Source organism: Glycine max, chromosome 7 (assembly GCF_000004515.6).
Source record: "Glycine max cultivar Williams 82 chromosome 7, Glycine_max_v4.0, whole genome shotgun sequence".
In the NCBI taxonomy this organism is placed as follows: Eukaryota; Viridiplantae; Streptophyta; class Magnoliopsida; order Fabales; family Fabaceae; genus Glycine; species Glycine max.
Genome location: NC_038243.2, coordinates 39,334,811 through 39,354,466, shown reverse-complemented (window position 1 = coordinate 39,354,466; position 19,656 = coordinate 39,334,811). Strand labels below are relative to the sequence as shown.

General features: G+C 29.7%; 2 protein-coding genes across 2 annotated transcripts; both read left to right on the top strand.

The window, feature by feature from the left end:
• The first annotated feature begins 5,488 nt into the window (after nt 1–5,488).
• LOC100819179 (aquaporin NIP2-1) lies at nt 5,489–8,389 on the top strand. Its single transcript, XM_014777570.2, has 5 exons — nt 5,489–5,566; nt 6,080–6,310; nt 6,927–7,124; nt 7,801–7,862; nt 8,170–8,389. The coding sequence occupies exons 1-5, from the start codon at nt 5,489–5,491 to the stop codon at nt 8,387–8,389; spliced, it is 789 nt and encodes a 262-aa protein (XP_014633056.2).
• Nucleotides 8,390–14,369: 5,980 nt separating this feature from the next.
• LOC100818644 (protein WVD2-like 7) lies at nt 14,370–19,656 on the top strand. Its single transcript, XM_026129326.2, is given in 12 exon segments — nt 14,370–14,617; nt 14,734–14,836; nt 15,701–16,136; nt 16,224–16,486; nt 16,751–16,942; nt 17,093–17,133; nt 17,214–17,300; nt 17,379–17,475; nt 17,578–17,649; nt 18,401–18,511; nt 18,771–19,142; nt 19,144–19,656. Coding segments are annotated over 11 exon segments (1,872 nt in total). The 5' UTR covers nt 14,370–14,617; nt 14,734–14,794; the 3' UTR covers nt 19,303–19,656.

The following is a 19,656-nucleotide window of genomic DNA, read 5'->3' as shown; positions in this document are numbered from 1 at the left end:
TTTAGAAAAACTAATGTTTTAGTCTTTCTAATGCATAGGATAAATATTTTATTTCATATAACTTTAATTTATAATAATTAATTAATTTTAATATATAATTATATTTCCATTTATGATAAATAATTTATTTTGTGATACAAAATTGTTAATGTTTTTAAAATATTAAATTAAATTTAGAAATAAAGATAAAAATGATAAAATGAAAGATTTAAATGGTGAAGAAAATATCCTAAAATAATTCATTGTTAAAGAAAAACTCCTAAAATATTAAAGAATAGTTCCTAAAAATGATATTGTTAAATATAGTTACTTTAATTTATATATAAAGGATATGTTTTCATTTTTTATGATACAAATTTTTATTTTGTAATTAGATATCAATACAATTTCATAAAAAAACTCTAATGTAAGGTGAATATTTATTTCTAAGAATTAAATATTAACAAACTAATATCTCTATAATTGGCAATAATAATAATAATTTTTATCGTAAATCTCAATCCTCGTCTGACATAAATATCTATTTTTGTTAACATCAATTTTTAAAACTGACTTTAGGTCTCTGAAATTACCAAGATTTTGAACAAGAAGAAGAAAGTATTTATTACATAAAAATATATAAAAGGTTAATAAAGGATTATTTCTTGATAAAACATCTTTCATAAAACTGACTACAATGAGGTCGTGCAAGGGTCCAGCCCAATACTAGCTACCTGGGCCATATTACACTTGGGTAATGGCACCGGGCTAGAGTGATGGGCTTTTTGAACATTACACTTCTTCGGTTATAGCCTACTTTGGAAACAAGGGCAAATACCTTCTGATGGTAGGGAAAGAGCTATTTGTTTTATTATCAATAAATATTAATGGTTAGTTTGTTAATTTTATTATTAGGGAATTCAAATCCACAATGTTTTCCTCTTTTCCTTTTCTTCTTTCACCACTAGATGAACCTTATATCTCTTGTAGAGAACTCTGCCGTGTTTAGATCTGATGTTTTTTAGCATGCATTGAATTATGGAGCTCAAGCACCAAAAACTGGAGATCAGTACACGATAAAGTATACATACATAGTATTAGTACTTGATAAGAACCAACTTTAAGAGATAAGATTTTAAAATCCCTTCATATACATAGAGAAATCATACAGGAAGAATTCCAGCATTAAGCTAAGTCAGTGTGCACTTATTGAGAGAGAGATTCCTTTCCTTTAACCCTAAAAGCTAGAACGGATCCAGAAATCTATGAGGGGGTTGGTACACCAAGGGCAAAGAAAACTATTAATATACTATGTAAATGTATTCTAACTTTTGCTCACCAAAGTGAAGAGCATGTCATTGCATCGACTTGCAAGAAAAGAAAAAGGCAGAAAATATAAAATTTTAATTTATTGTCTGTGCAAAATTACCTATGAATGCAACTACTTGGTGGAATTCAATCAGTTGTACTAATATAACAGGCAATCCGATTAACATCCTGTTATATTAAGACACTAAAACCAAAAAGTTCCTCTGGGAAAACTTGTTGCTGCATTATATTTGCTTGCCCCATCAGATCCATTATCCTTTCCTAAATTAAAACAAAAAACAAAAATCTACAGCCCTGTTTATTGGTGTGGAGAGTTCCCGACTCCATTTCAATTGGTGTTTTCTGATTGAACATGACAATCTAGACAAGGAATATTAGATTAAGGGGAGTACCCTTGTCCTTAGTGCCACCAAACAGCCAGCAAAACACAACATAAGCTTAGCCAGCCACCATTCAAACCCGAGACACTCAAATTCTTGCTCTCTCTCTTTGTTGTGTGTGTGGGCTGTATCATGGGTAGTAGCGAGAACCCCAACAACAAAGACGATTCTCCATAGAATAGTATAAACTTCCTAAAAGCTTAAAAATAAAAATTCTATTGTTCTCAAACCAAAATTGGCATTTAATCTCAAACTCTCAATAACTAAAATTGGCAAAGATAGCTGAGAGATATAATCCTGATTTTGATTAGAGAACAATGCCTATGGTATTATATTTAAGTTCTCTCCTATTAGTAACCCAATGAATTAACAATGCAATTGACAGTCAACTGACATTGGTCTTGGGTAGATGCATGAAGACTTAGGTTCGATGCTCATTGCTACCATTATACACAAAAAAAAACATTATGGAAATGAGAGAAGAATGAGTGTACCTTCTGGAGTAGAAGACATGTTTATTTTCAGGAACAAAAACATCAGCGGCGAGAATGTTTCCACCTCTAGAGGCAATACAGTCGGATAGCTTGGCTACAATTCCAACGGCATCCTATTAACAAAACCAAATCCAATTCCCTTTGCAAAAACACAAAACAAAACCAAAGCATAGCATAAGAATGTTGTTCATTACGGGGCAATGAAAGATGTTCCTTTTGACCAATCCCAAAACATTACGAGGGACTCTTCGGGCCATGGCCATTCTCTTCTCTCTCTCTGAATCGCAATGTTCGGCGTTCAAGTTCAAGCACCAAACTTCCACATGTTTAACCAACACCGCACTCTCTCAATCCTCCACCAATTACCTAGCATTTGACGCCCATCAAGGTTATTAAATGATAAAAATAAAATCAATGCTAAAGAATTTGACGCCCATCGTGCACGATGAATTATTTTAAAGTTTCCTAAAAAATTATATTTGTTAAGTTTATTTTAATAAGCAAAAATGCACCCTTAACTCATTAAAAAAAAATACAAGGTAAAAAAGAGAATGAGATTCAAAGTATTTAATAGTTTTTTATGCCAACAATTGCTGACCTTGGTTAAATAGAATATCGTATTAGTATTTGTTAATATATATATATATATATATATATATATATATATATATATATATATATATATATATCATATTAATATTTAATAGTTTTGTAAATAAATGATCTGTAAGTCTCTTAAATTGATTCATAGAAGTCTTAGCCTAATATCAACTTGATTCGTATCAACTTTACGGAACAACTTGATCCGTAGGATTTACAGATCACCCTCACGCACATTTATCACAAATATGAAAAAAAATGCAGGGACAATTTTGATATTTTAAAAAAATGTTGGGTGCACCAGCAATAATGCTGGGTAGCAACACCCAAATAGTTTTGGAAAAGGTCCATATCATAATTTAAATTAAACCATCGGGATTTTTTTTTCTTTTTTTGATATCACTACAATTTATTATATTATAGTAGGAGAAACAACCTCGATGCTCTTTTTTTCCCGATAATTTGATGCTATCGTTATTGGTCTATTGGAAAAGACACCAGTGGCATGCCTAGAAAAACTGCTGTATTCTTAAAAGTGTAAAACTGCTGAAAACCAATATAAAGTGTTGGAATATGTTTGAACAAAACAAAAAGTAAAGAAATGATAAACTGGAAATTACGCTTTTATTCCAAAACCAAAAGTGCTTGTTTGTGAAGAGGTGCTGCTGTTAAGTGCATGTTTGAAAATCTGATGCAAAATGATTTTTGAGATAAAAGTAATTTTGTCAAAGGATCAAATTCTTTGTTTTTGCTTTCAATTTATTTTTATCCGTTGAATCTGCATTAAAATATATACTATAATAATTTCAACGATAAATTAAACATGCACTAAGTTGGTTTAAATCAATCCGCAATGACAATATGGAATAATAATGGAAGAACTGGATTGGTCTGTGTTTAAATGTCCAGGGCTGTAAAAGGAATCACTCCACGTTAGCAATCCATCAGCCCGTTTATCTATTTTTAGGATTTTTAAATATATATATCATTTATTACATATACCTTATTTTGGCTAATATTTGAACAATTTGAGTAATTAGATTGAGTTTTTTTAAACTAATCAAGAGGACAAGTTTTTTTAAAAAATTAACAGGTCACTAGCCGTTCAAATTCATAAATTAAAAGGAATAAAATAAAACCCCTTTGAAATTTTGTGGGGAGTAAACCAATAGGTCATCTAGCTAGTTGTTCTTTTACATATATGGTGGGCTAATCATTGCTATTTTAAGAATATAGTTATTTATTTATTTATTTATATAAGATGGTTCTATCATCTTTGGGCTAATTAAATCAGCAGCATTATGGGCTTCTGTGTAATTTGACGTTGGGCTGATACTTTTCACAACTACGTGTGCTTTCACTGGTTGATTTGTGATGGTTGAATTTTTCATACCGAGGGTGCATGGGATTCTTGTTCAGTATCTACGTGATCCCTTTTTCGTTCAAAGAAATTAATGTGAATTATTGTTGAATTTAGCATTAATCAGTTTCTCTCGTGTACTCTGGAAAAAATGTAAAATAAGTTTTTCACTTTCTCATCCAAGATTAAATATTTGAAAGAATGAGCAATGATGAAGAACACGAATGCATGTGGGCCTCTGTTCACTCTGTTGCAATTATTTACCTTTGAATACAACTTGCATATTCGATCCGATGTTATATCACAAATATTTAGAGAGTGGTCCATAATTCATTTTAACTTTTATTTATATAAAGTGCCACCGGTTTTTGCTAAAAATTCTTGATATAAGAGAATTGTGACCACTGGATTGGTTCTTCGATCGATCATCGAATGACGTAGTCTTATTGTGGTTATCGTGATTTTATTAGCTTCGGTGTTGCACTTGGGCTTGACTTTAGATCATGAATTTGAGACTTTGCGTGTTGTTAAGATCAGAACTGATTAGGGCACAATGTTTTGCATGTTCTAACGTCCCTTTGAACTTCTTCTGTAATGAAAATAAATAAATAAATAGCATATGTTTATGCTTGTTAATTTATGTGTTTTGACGGTCCATTGATCAAGCACATTAATTCGGTGATTTGGAGCTTTCATTAATATCTTGGTTAAGTGATGTACCAGGGCGTCATATTTGATTTATTCTTAGCTATAAGTTTTTAATGATTGTAGATGGCTTCTGAAACCTTAGATATATGCACCTTTAAAAATGTTAAAATTCATAAGCTAATTTAGTTTATATGATTTTAATATTTGTAGAAAATTCAGATTCTATAACTGCTGCATGTAAATTTGAGTTTTGATGGACGTATTTCGCAAATTGATAATTCAAGAGTAGTAAGTCTCGTATTATTTAGGTGAAAGGCTCAAAAAAGTATATAGGCCAAAGTTGCTTCAAGCATGTAAAGAATTTATGAGAAAGTTGAACTCAAATGTGTGCACACTATATTGTTACACTCAATATATGTTTTCGTATTACATTTTCAAAATTATTCTTATGATTTATTTTTAGCTATATCGGCACGTGTACAATATTGAATGAAGGTGAAGTGGCACGTAGTTGTTTCCATTAAGCACTTGAAAACAGCTAAACCACTAATGTGCACTTTCGTTTCCTATTAATTGGTATGTTTTGATTGAATGCATAAACTATCAACCATCTTCTAAACATAGAAACTCATCTCCACCAAAAGAAAGGAATGATAGGATAAGAAACAAAAGGCTTCTTGTAATTTAGGTTCACAAAAATGGAAGAAAACGGAGGAAACATCCACGCTGATAGTACCTTTTGCGGTTCTCCTGCGGTAGTTCAAGTTATACAAAAGGTACATAGATGTATCATTCTCTACATAACTATTTTCAAACAAATGTCTTTAATGTGTAAATTTCATTTAGTTTATGTTGCTATGTTGAATAAGAGTTAATAGCTAGTCATAATTAAAAGTTGTTGGTACAAACCTTGACATAAAATCCTAACAGGAGATATTACTATATCTCAAAATGGGTCAATCAGATGAAAAGAGAATAAGTATTAAATAAGATATTCCAGAGACTTTTAATTACACAACAAAAGAGTTCATAGTTGTACAAAATGCACATACATAAATGTCATTGTCTGCATATAAAATTTCAAATAATGTCTTTAACGTGTAAATTTCATTTAGTTTATGTTATGTTGCATAGAATTAATAGCTATACAAAAGGCAAATACATAGAAGTCATTCTCTGAACAATTAATTACAAATAAATGTTTTCAACGTGTATCATGACATCCTAACAAATTATGAGTTAGTGACGAGGGAAATAACTAATTAAGAATCAAATGTTTTGTGTAACAGGTGATTGCAGAGTTGATAGGGACATATTTCTTAATATTTGCAGGGTGTTGTTCTGTGATTATTAATAACGCAGAAGAGACTAAAGGGAGAATTACCTTTCCTGGAATATGCCTAGTGTGGGGTTTCTCAGTGACTATCTTGGTTTATTCTCTTGCTCACGTTTCTGGTGCTCATTTCAATCCAGCGGTCACTCTTAGCTTTGCCATCTATCGCCATTTCCCTTTGAGACTGGCATGTCATTCATCACTACATCTATTTACTGCATTTCTTTATTTGGAAAAAGTTGTCACGTTAGTCTTTTTATAAAAGGAAATTAAAAAAGATCTCTAAAAGTGTCAATCAACGATCACATAAATTCAAAATTTTAAGAAAATGTTTGACTTAAATGATAATATTAACGGATATTTAAGAATCAAAATAGCATCCCCTAATTAAATTTATGAACTTGTTTGATATTTTAATTAAGGACTTACAATTTTTTAGTTTCAAATACTAGCATGATAACACATTCCAATTATATTTCAGATATTAAGTGGTTCTTTATTAAAAAAATTAATTAGATATAAAGTCAACAGTATTATTATTTTTATTCCTTGATTTATGAATTTGACATACCACACATATAAATGATTTTTAGGGTTATTGGAGATCTCGATCAGTTGAATTAAAGATATATTAAATTAGTATATATAAATAGAAGATAATTTTTACAGATTAATTTTATAGAGTTGAATTAAATCTAGAGTGGAATTCTAAGAAGTGCAGAATTGCATTTAGTTTTTTTTTTTATCATTTGTTGCATTAAGTTTAATCCGAAGCCGTGTGCATATATATATAATTCTTGCAGGTGCCTCTTTATTTTATTGCGCAAGTACTAGGATCTTTCCTTGCTAGTGGGACATTGTACCTTCTCTTTGAAGTAAACGAGAAAACTTACTTTGGAACAATACCATCAGGATCTTATATTCAATCTCTTGTTTTTGAGATACTTACGTCATTTCTCTTAATGTTTGTTGTGTGTGCAGTTTCCACGGACAATAGAGCGGTTAGTATATACTCTCTTAGTTAATTGTGTTCATGCATAATTTTTTTTCTATTAAAATATATTTATGATTCTTATTAAATATCTAAATAGGGTTTCTTGATAAAAAAAATCTTCATTTTTTCTTCTCAATAAAATTATAGTGTTGTTTTAATTCTTGATATTTTTTTAATCCTGATAAATTAATAATTTTTTGTTTGTTTTTTATAAAAAAATTCATTTGTTATTAGATCATTTGTAAAAGATTAATAACAAATGAAAAAAAATACCATTAAATAAACATAAAATTTATTAATTTATCAGGAATTAAAAAAAGTGTCAAAAATAAAAATAAAATTATCATTTTATTTGAAACTCAATCCAAACAAAAAATTTAAATATAAAATTTAAAAATTTATTAAGAATAAAAAATATATTTTAACCCTTTCTTTTTTTCCACATTTAAATTTTTAAAATATTCCATTTGTCAAATGTCATGGTATGTAGATACTCTAATTACGTGTTTAATTGGAAACACGTTCTACAACCAATAATTCACATCTCTGATGTGAAAATTCGAAAAGTTATAACTACTAGTGAAAACTATGCTTCAGTTCCATTTCCAAACACAGCTATAAATATCCCATGATTTCGCTTTTGATATGTGAAAATAACGCAAGTTCCTTTTTTTTTTAAACAGATTGGAAAATTGGGAGGGATTGCAGTTGGTATGACAATCATAGTAAACGTCTTCATTGCCGGGTAATTTAGTACCCAATTTTATTATTGAACTATTAGGAACATCAAAATATTCAAGAATAATTTTAAAAAAAATTACTTCTCATCTTAATCATTTATTTTCTTAAAATATAATGATTAAAACTAACTATTTATTACAAACATTAAATTTTTTTAAGAAAATAAATGATGAGAAGGAAAAATAACTCTCAAAATAATCATAAATGTGTAAATATGTGTAAGTACATGAAGAGAGAAATTTTAATTTGAACCCTATGTAGATTTTATTTTCTACAACTTTATTATACTTAAGTTTGATAATGGCATGCAGACCAATCTCAGGAGCTTCCATGAACCCAGCTAGAAGCCTTGGACCAGCTTTGGTGATGTGGGTTTACAATGGAATTTGGATTTATGTAGTTGGACCATTTGTTGGTGCCATACTAGGTGCTACATGCTACAACTTGATTAGATATACTGACAAACCACTCAGAGAAATTGGTGCAAGCTCAAAAATATTTAAAACCAGTGCGTGTACAAGTGCTACATAACATTTAGGTTGTGGGGATAAAAATAATATTATATTTTCTGAAATTGTACTTTTACAATTTATTTTAGTTTAAATTATATTTTCCCTAAAAGAAACTGTACTTTTAGTTCTTTAAGATTGTTATATATGTAATTTGAGTTCTACCATTTTCAAATGAGTTAAAAGAACCATAAGGTTAACTCAATTTTGTAATTAAGTCTTTTGGTTAGGTTTTCATTCAAAAGTTAATGTTTTTTTTTAATATTATTATGTTAACTTTTGGATAAAAATCCAACGAAAGGATTCTATTTTAATCGAGTTGATCATAAGAATTAAATTAAATCATTTTAAAATAGAAGGATCTAAATTGTCATTAATAAATTTAAGGAATTAATTAAAAGTTCAATTAAGTCATTTATTTTTTAAAGTAATTATATAATAAAATGAGTTATAAAAAAAAGAATTGAGTCTCAAAATTATTAAGATTTCATAATTAATTTTTTTTAAAAGAACATATGCATTTAATTTGAATTTTGAATGTAATTAAAAGTCTGTTTCGGATAGTTGCAAAAATTAAATTATTTCAGTAATCAACTATACATTATAATTAGAATCAGTTTTTGTTTGGATAAGTTTACTTAAAAATAATTTTAAAGTAATTAATTTTATTTGGATGCAAAAAAACAAAATCAGCTTTTACATGGTAAAAAAGTATGAAAACAGCTAAAAGGAAAAAAAAAAAAAAAAACAAGTTGTTGAAAAATAATTATAAGCTACAAGGTCATGCTTGAATAATAATAAATAAAACAACTGACACAACCAGGCATTGGATCGGGATATGCATCTCGGAACAAGAGGAAGACCCTCCCTCAAAAAAAAAAAAAGAAGCAAAAGGAAGACCCATGGTGATGTCATGGTGTTATTACTTTGACTTTGTTGTATTATTGTCATGCTAACTTATTTTATAATATTTTATCTTATATTGACTTATTTATTTTATATAAGTATATTGATTTATTTTCATTCGTTCCATATTTTTTTTCCTATTTTTTTATCTATCAAGTTATTTAACTATTAAATTTATTTAAAATAAATAAAAATTAAGTGTCAAAGATAAATAAATAAGTTAATATTTTATTTAACAAGTTATTCAATTCATTTAAGTTATTAAATTATTTAGTGCAAAAACATTGCACACAAATAAAATAGATAAATTAACTACAAAATAGAAAGTAATTTCCATTTTATATTTCCATTTAAATATAAAAAGAGAAACTATATTTGTTGTATTTATAAGTTGACATTTCTCTTTGTCAATTAACTATATACATAACGAAATATAGTTTTCCTTTTGTATTTCAATGGAAATACACAATAGAAACTAGTGTATTTGATACACTTATAAAATAGAAACTAACTTTTGTCATGTAGTTATATACAACAAAAACTAATTTCTGTTGACTATTTTTAATAAAAAAAAAGGTAAGATTTAAACATGTTTTTTATTTTTAAAAATATTTGAATTTAACATTTAATCTTTAATAAATTTTTCTTATCTTTCGATCCATGATTTTTTTTTTGGTTTTTTTTTATTTCGTCTCTACCATTAGGTTAGCTCTATTAAATAATTCTGTAATATTTTGAAATTTATCGTTTTTTTCCCTCAAATATTTTTTTATCACAATTATGAAATTATCAATATCTTTATCAGCAAATGATAACTCAAGTTAACAAAATCAATGTAATAACAAAGACCAAATATAAATGAAAAAAGAAACAAGAATCAAAAGTGAAAGAAAAATTTATTAGATACATAAAAAAAGTAGGAGTGCTAAAGATTAAACAAAGAATATTAATATCATAGGCCCACAGTGAGACACGCACGAACAATGCACGTGCAAGGACAGCTTCCCTGTTTGTCTCTATCATTTTCACCAATTATTGAGCCAAAATTAAAGGTTCATTTGATGGCTTAATCATAAATAACTAGTTATTAGTATATATTTTAAAAAAGGTTATGAACCCGAACCCACGGGTGGGTCATTATTGGCTCAAACTCAAATCCGAAATCTCATCATTTGTGCAAATAATATCATAACCCTTTTGATGCTTCTTATCATTTCTAAGCTTTACATGCAAAGCTGCAAACAGTTCACCACAAAAATAATTTATGATGGAAGAAAATAAAAATAGAAGCGTTGTTCCTACATCGGCTACATGAGTTTATGTTCAATGCTGAGAAAATGAAACAAAAATATATTAGTTAAATAAAAGATAAAGTAATTATTATATTGTAATAACAACAACAATGGTGTTAAAATTCCAGCAAAAAAAAAACAACAACAAAGGTATTAACTATATTTTATAAATAATTAAAAATAGAGAACTGTTATTTCCCACGAAAGACAAATTGCTTAACATTGAATCAAAATTCTCTGAGTTAATGCTAAAACATGATTTGGAAGTTGGAACAATAGAAAGAATGTTGCACAATGTCCACACATTTCTCAAGTATTTCAGTGTATATTTCTTTACAAATTCCTACTTGATCATTTTGCTTCCACCAATGTTATAAATTAATAATTCAACCAATAAATAATTAGTTAAATTAGATATATACATATTCACACATTAAAAAACTGAAAAATATAACATCTTTTAACACATTCATACACTATATTTCAAGAAGTCATTACACAAGTACATGTTTCTAAGTTCAAAATATATAATAAATGATTAGTAAAATATATGATTATTTATATATCTTAGATATTTTAATAATAATAATAATAAGTACGACGGTACGGGACGGGCTGATATCATACTCGTATCTATCCCCATTAAAATTTAATGAATAAATATTCATCCTGATTCATCTCCAATAAAAGATATTTATCTTACTCATTTACGAATATTTTTTATCAACAACCTGAATATGGAAATTGAAAATGCAATGAATGATTGTGTTTGAAATGGACGTCGTACCAAACTAATATTTATCCCAGGAGAAGCATTTATTGAAGTCTCGTTCCATTGAAATGAATAACAGCAATTTCTTGGTACATGGGAAATGAAAATAGCGTTTTAAAATGGATTTCGTACCAAACGTATTCTTATAAAAAAAAAAACACTTTATTGATTGGCTGTGGAGTGGGCAAATCACAACAAGCTCTATACCACTAGCTTTTTCTTTTTTTTTGGTAAAACTACAACGCAGTTGAGTTGCAAACTAATAAAGAAATGGTTTTAAAAAAACGACGAAGAAATGCTGAATTGCCATTTCCAAAGAAAAAAAATGTGGTGAATTATCGTTTATATTAATTCTAACAACTATCCCGTCTAGCTATAAGAATACAGGTATTTGCAAATTTAAATCAACTTTAAAATGAGAAGAAAAATATGTAGAGTTAAATCATATAAAAAGTTAAAAATAAATCTATCATTTTTTAGGCATAAACCTATCATTTTAAATTATCAAATATTTATAATAAATTTAATATTTAAAAAGTAACAATGATAAGTCTAGTTATTTTTTTAAGTAAAATACTAAGTCATTTTTTTATAGATTATACCCTTCTTCTTCTTTTTTTGAAAGTGAGATACTTCATAGTAACAAATAGTAAAAAATCATGAGACTCATCCCTGACATATAAAGATCATTGAAGTGGATTTATCTCTCCCAAAAAAACATTATTCATGCACACATAGAAAATCAAATCCTATCAACATACTTAAGGAACCAAGTCATCTATCCTTCATGTTGAACCTTGTTGGTAAGGTGTATTTTAATTAATCTATATATATATATATATATATATATATATATATATATATATATATATATTATTTAAAAATATTATAAACCTGATGCAATCAAATTCATGAAACTTTGATAATTTATTAATGAGATAAATAAGGAATAAAACAAATATATAACAAATTGGTTAATGATTTAAATAATGTTTGGTACTGTTTAAGCAGATTTTAATTGTAACCAATAAATTAAAGAGTAATAAATTGAGAGTGATTTGAGTATTAAACGTAAAATAAAAATGAAAGTGAAAAAAATTAATGAAGAAGCCTATATTTTTATGGAGAGAGAAAATACGTAAATAAATTCTCTTACTTTTAAAAAACAAACATGTTAATTTACTAATGAATATAAAATTTAAACATGGAAAGAGGTTGAATTTTAAACGAAAAAACTAATCCTTAAATATTGAATTCTGCTCAATTTCTTCTATAGCTTTCAATATTCAAAAGTAATTTTAACTTTGAAAATTGATAATTAAAAATCATCCCAAATTGAATCCATTGGGTACGCTTTAAAGACTTATACCAATTCAATGCTTTAATTTAATTGTGTTTTCACGTGATTTAAATTAGGAACTTCTAGAGCATTCCTATACACATTCTTATCTTACAAACTAGTTTGGTAACCACTAGATGAACCAATTGGACAAAATAATTTATTTACTACCGCATAAAGTTTTATTAGAAAATTCAAAAAATTTAAATACATTTTAAAATTCATCTATCAAATCAACAACTTTTTTCGTGTAGTCAAATTAGTAACCTTTACTGGTTCATGAAGTCGCCTTCAATTATTCAAATCTTTCATTATTTTTTAGGTTTATTTAGTTTATACTTCTAAAAGTTATTATTTAGCTCAATATGTTAAAATTTGTGTATATATATATATATATATATAATTTTCTTTTTAAAAAACTTAAAACTATACAAAAGTAAAAATTATATAATATTTCATGAACTTCTTTTTAGCAAAATAGAAAACGTAGTCAATTGATGTTCCTTAATCAAAGTCAGTCATTATCACTATCAATAGCACCTAAAAATCACAGTCCTTAGAGGTAGCCAATAATACTCGAACTTTATTTGGGACCACTATTTCTCATAATGAATATTGAAGAAAAATGATTGTTACACTCTATCAATAATAATAGAATTAACGTAGTAATATAAAAAAAAATGAGAAAATACTATTTATAATCGATAATAATAATAAGTAGAAATGCGTTATTTATGCAATAACTCATATTATAATACATGTATAACACATCATTTTCAATTTTTATCTCTTTTCTTCACATGATTTATTATATAATTTGTCACACATTTTTTTCTTTTGTTTTTTAGAAAGAAAAAAAAAGGTGATAGAATGGAATACACCCCAATACGATTGGGTTGCGCCAATAGTATGCTGGAACTTCCAATAGATACTCACTTAGAGAATTACTACACAATTGAAATGCAAGCAATTCCAACCATTTGTGATTATTTAATTAGCCTCTAAAATTAAGATTTTTTAAAAAGGGTTGTCCATCAAACTTACACCTAAAAAAAACATGAGAGTTCGTTCTCGATCATTATCCATTTATATCAATCCGTACTATCACATTTCTTTATCATATTATAAAAAAAAATTCTATCAATTTTACTAAGAACTAATTCTTATCAAGAAGTTATTGGATATTTTTAATAGAGTTTGTATTTCTAACCTTATATTTTCCATTTATACTGCTCAAATCCGATTTCTTATTTAAGTAATTCAAACATTGATATTTGTCATACAGAAATAATATTTCTCTAATAAGTATACAAATAAAAAAATAAGATAGTACTATTTCTTAGCAATATTTAATGTTTTAGCTAGATCAAACGGTGACTGCTACTTTACTAGTGTCAACAATAGTACCAAAGCCGACACGTGCTTCTCTCTCTCCCTCCTAATACCTTTCTTGAGCAATGAAGATAGCATTGCATGAAATATGAACTATGAACATTAACACTCACACGCGTGCGCACCCTTCGAGCCTAACGGTGCGTTAACTATCCGTTAGAAGTAGTAGCTAGCATTGGCATGAGCGTTATACACAGCTTCTAAACCCTGTCTAAGCCAAGACAAAATAAGACAACCTGCACATGATTATTTTATTTTATGGCTTATATTATATCCTTTTATAATAAATTTCTGAAATCTGAGTTAGAGTGCACTTTTTAAGTGACATCTCATCATTCATCTCTAGTGTGAAAAACCAAAGTACCACCAAACTACTACTTGGGAGCCAAACTTAGGATCTGACTTAAAGCCAAGTTGGAACCATTATTGGGTTCTGTTCCGTGGTGTGCTTGTCTTGCTTGTTGGGTTTCCTAACACTCTTTTGTCTGCCTAACACATTTGGTTCTCACTTTTTCTCAAATGGGGTTGTCTTGTTTGTGTGGTTTTTAGGTAGACTTTGTTGTTTACTATAATGGATTTTCTATGTGTGTGTCTTTCTCTTATTGTTTGGATATGAGGGTCTTTCAATAATGAAGGTGTTTATATTTGTTTTCTTTTTGGGCAAGGATGATGATTTGGCCCAGTAGTTGATTCTGCTTCTGGCTGGTGATTTAAAAGGCAAGATTTATGGCTGGGGAGGTTGAAGAATCATTCAGCATGAACTTTCAGGTTGTTGTTTTTTCATACACTTTGTTGATTTTAACATGGATCTATTGTTTTCAATTATAGTTACAAATGTTCCAATCATGCTTACTCCTGTTTTGCTTAGTTTAGTTTATAAATTATGATTGCCGTTTTCATCACTCCATTTCAATTCATTGGCAGAAGAGTAGGAAGTATATTTTTATGTTTCTGTAATTTTCATTTAACATAGGTTGGTTCTGTGTGAATAGTTCTTGTGGTTAATGATATATAGGGATACAACAACAACAAAGCCTTATCCCATATGAGGTCTGTTACATGGATATGTTTTTTCATAGCCGTTCTCAAGCCCGGGTTAAGGAGGAAGGTTGTGTTTGGCCCTTAGCAGCCAATATAAAACTCACGGTTATACCAAACATAGATAATGATATATAGGGATGGATGGCAATAATTTGCTAGAAGAGTGATCTTCTTCGGTGATTGTTGCTTAGTCAGACATATAATGGTCTTGATCTGAATTTAGTTGAACAGGTAGAGCATGGTAAAGAAGATTGACTAGAGTTAGACAGTTTAATGCTATTCCTATTTGATGTTCCCTTTGGTTTACAGTGATGATTCATTCTCATCAGGGTTTTTCTAATTTGCATGGATTTTGTTCAGTACTAATTTTATGATTTGTTTCTTATAGAAACATATTCATTTATGTGATTTATTATAATTCCACACAAAAAATGATCACATTACATGTAACTATTCTCTAAAAAAGACCCTGAAAAAGGAACTCAATATTATGAGTATTGACTTGATTGAATACCATTAATGCTAAAAAAGATGAAACAGTGTTGATATTTAAATCTGACTGCTGTGCTTTTATTCTTGCGGAAAATGCAGGTAGATTCTATACATTCTGGTTCTATCTCATTTGGGAGATTTGAAAATGAGCCTTTATCTTGGGAGAGAAGGTCCTCTTTCTCTCACAATAGGTACTTGGAGGAGGTTGAGAAATGTGCAAAACCAGGTTCAGTTATTGAGAAGAAAGCATATTTTGAAGCTCATTTCAAGAGGAAGGGCATGCTTGGTTTTATTCCATCTACAGGTCATGAGGGATCATCAGATAGAGCAACCAGTGAAAATGATGGATCAGAGAGAAATGCCAAGCAAGAGGATTTTGAGTCCAATGATGGCCATTATGTTCAATTTGATGAAATGTCCCAAAAGGATTTTGAGCTAGATGAAGGTGACCATTATATTGAAATGGACCAAAGTTCCCAAGAGGATTTTGTGACAATTGAAGATGGTCATTATGTTCAATTTAGTGAAATTCCTGGTAATTCAAATTATCATGAAGAGCGTGGTATGGATGAATATGAAAGAGAAGAGACCATCACAGAATATCCAATGGTTTCATTTTCAGGTTTGCAGATGGAATCTGCTGTGAACAATTCTAATGATTTGGAGGATGACAGTAAGAAAAATATTACTTTGGATGAAGCTCATCAATCTGAAACAAGTAATATACTCTCAGATAGTGGCAAGATTGTTATAGAAGTGAAAAGGGATGATGATGTTACTATAAATACTGATGAATCATCAACAAACATGATTATGCCTGTTGATGAACCAGCACGGGGTGTTGAGGAAACAATTTCCCATGATCCTGCAAATCCTTCTGCTAAGGTATGGATACCCATGCATGAAGTTGCTTTTTTTTGCCCATGGAAAGGCCAACATATTGAATGGCTTATAATGAAAGCACAATTAATGCAGTAAATTCAAGATTACTCATATTTATGACTACATATGTATTTGTGCTTTAATTTTATATTTGCTTTGAACCAGAGGGTGGTTTCCTTGTATTGTCACAATGTTTATATTCTGCAATTATATAAATTTGCTTGTTATACTCTGGGTGACACAAGTCTGCTCTTGATCGATGCATAGGAAACAAAGCTCAAGCCTCAACAGAATTCTGAAGACAACAATGTTCGAGTACGGAAAAGCACACCTTCTAGATCAGCCAAGGATCCTGCTAGGATTCCAGGTAGAGAGAGTCCGAGGAGATCAAATATGGAAAATAATTTATCAAAACTTGCAACTCCAACTACTTGGTCAGCTAGCAAATCCACCAAAGAAGTAAGAATTTGAATCACGGTGTACTTTGGGAAGAATTGAAGGATAGCTACTCTTAATTTTTTTTTCTTTGCATACAATTACTCTTCTATATAAATGGCTTACTTATGAATTGCCAGCTATCACCCTTAATTTTCGGGCCTCAATGTGCAGGTTTCTAAAAGTGCAGAGAAACTAATTCGTGAAAACAAAAGGTATTTGTTGTTTCTCAGCTGAAATTGTTATATTATATGCTTCACATTCACAGACTCAAATGTGCTTTTAATTTTGATAGTGAAAATGCATCAAGAGTAAGAAAGGGTGCAGAATCCCAACTTTCTGCTTCAAAAACAGCTCCGAAAGGAATTCAAGAAGCAGAGAGGTTTGTTGACATGTGTAAGGATTAATTTTTCGTTCTCTTTCATCCTGATCTGAGACTAACATAATAAAGTTTATATAGGCTGAACCAAGCTTCTGATTCTACAAAGTCCAATGTTAAGCCTAGGGCTGCAGCTTTCAACTTTAAATGTAGTGAGCGAGCGGAAAGGAGGAAACAGGCAAGTAAAATGATATTGTTTTAGAACCATTTCTGTTCATATTAAAAAAAAGCATATTAAATGTATAATTGTTGATTTGTTGTCCTTATCCTGTTAACTTAGTTCTATATGAAGCTGGAAGAAAAAATGCATGCAAAGGAAGCAGAGATGAATCAAATGCAAGCAATATCACAGGTAAGTAAGCTAATAGTAGCTTCAGGTTTTATGAGCTGGCAAGCATATTAGATTATCAGGTGACAGGCTCTCAATATGAATACATGAAATGCAATTTTCAAAGTTACATAGGTTTCAAATGAGTTTCTGTTTCTGCTTCTGTATGTCTATGGTGCGGAAGAAGCAAGACACATTGGTGTGGTAGAATAGGTGTGGAATCTGTTAGATTTTAATTGAAGTGGCTAATATAATTGTTACCAATGAGGTTGTTAACCTGTGTATTTTATTTTAACTCACTATTTACTATTACTTTTGCTATTTCAATTGTTATCATCACTTCATTCCTTTCCTAAATAAGGTCAAATATTTTCTTCAACCATTGCCCTTAATTTTTGTCAAACTCTACCAAACAAATTATTTAGCATTCGTTCGTTTTCAATTACCCTTGTTTTTAAGATCTAAAAGAATCAATATGAATTACTGGGACTAAATTCAGGGATATTCTGGACATGAAAACTGTCTTTGTCATTTGTGATAACAGAAAAGTGTAAAATTAATGTATGATATGACATTTGTCTGAGTAATCTGGAAATATTTGGTTTCCGAAAGCCAAGATTAGAGGTGTGGCCAACTCTACAGAATGAAGAAACAAAATGTGTGGAAGGATTCTGTTATAGTTTTAACTAGTATGTGTAGTGTAGCTGACTCCATTTTATTAGCATTTCTTATGGAGCTCGAAGAAACTTATTACATTCAACTTTTGTTCTTGTAGGAGAAGACAGAAGCTGATATTAAGAAACTCCGGAAGAGCCTCAACTTTAAAGCAACACCAATGCCTTCGTTTTACCGCACACCTTCACCTTCACAAACACGTGGGAATAAGGTACATACTTTCCGAGTTTTCAGCTTGTTTCTGTTTGTGATTAGTGCATTCATAAATATGTGATTCATTGTAAATGAGCTGTGTTTGTTGTATCACATCCATTTTCCTATTTAATGGGACCTTCCTGGTGATTAAATATTTAAATATTTACTGGGCCTAGTTTTGTTTAAGAATTTAGATGAGCAATGAATCAAAGTGCTGCATTTTTTTTTTCTCTTTTTGACTGCAATCACTTGATGTTTGCAAATTCTCCCTTAAGTTTCAACCTCAGGCTGTGTCAAATAACACCAGAAGTAATAAAGAACAGATCAATAAACCAAAATGTCCAGGGAGTGAAGCAGATGCAGCATTACCTTCGAAGTCGAAGGTGGGAAATGATATAGATACCAATGAATCTGTAACAGGAAGAGAACCATCAACCAACCATAGTCATCTTGCTGATTCTATGACAAGTAATCATACTTCTGGAAAGAAAGAAGGGGCAAAGGTTTCTTCCCAGAAACACAGGGTATCTGATAGTTGCAAAGGAGCAAGACAACTAAGCAATGAGAGAAATAGAAATGTTGAACCCACAAAACAGAGAAATGATATGATGAGGAAAGGTGTGGGGAATGTTGGTTTGAGAAACTGTTCTAAAAGTGGTAATCTTGCCGTACGTGTTGCCTCCTGAAGAACTTACCACTTCACTTTACAAATTGAGGAGGCATTTCAGGTTCCAGCATAAAATGCAGTGGAATGATTGGAATGATTACAACCAGGCAGATATTAAGGTACATTGCACATTGAGGTAGTAGCATTTCTTGTATTTTTTTCATGATATTCATTTCATGGTATAGCTGAGGCAAGTTATAGAACAACATGATCCATGTTACTACTTCTAAATTTGGTAGAAGTTATGTATGGAACAAACTTAGGAAGCTACCCAGTAACTACTAGTAATGGGCATGTTTTTACTGGACTTATTGGATCTTCTGGGCTCCCCCTCCATAAGAAAGTGTGTTCATTTGCTTATCAGATAAGAAATGGAATGGAATTCATGGAAATTTTAATTTGTAAATAAATTATCTTGGAATTTATCATTATATGCTGGCGGACTACTATAGATTTGTCTCCCTTATATATCATAAGCTTTCAGTTGATATAAA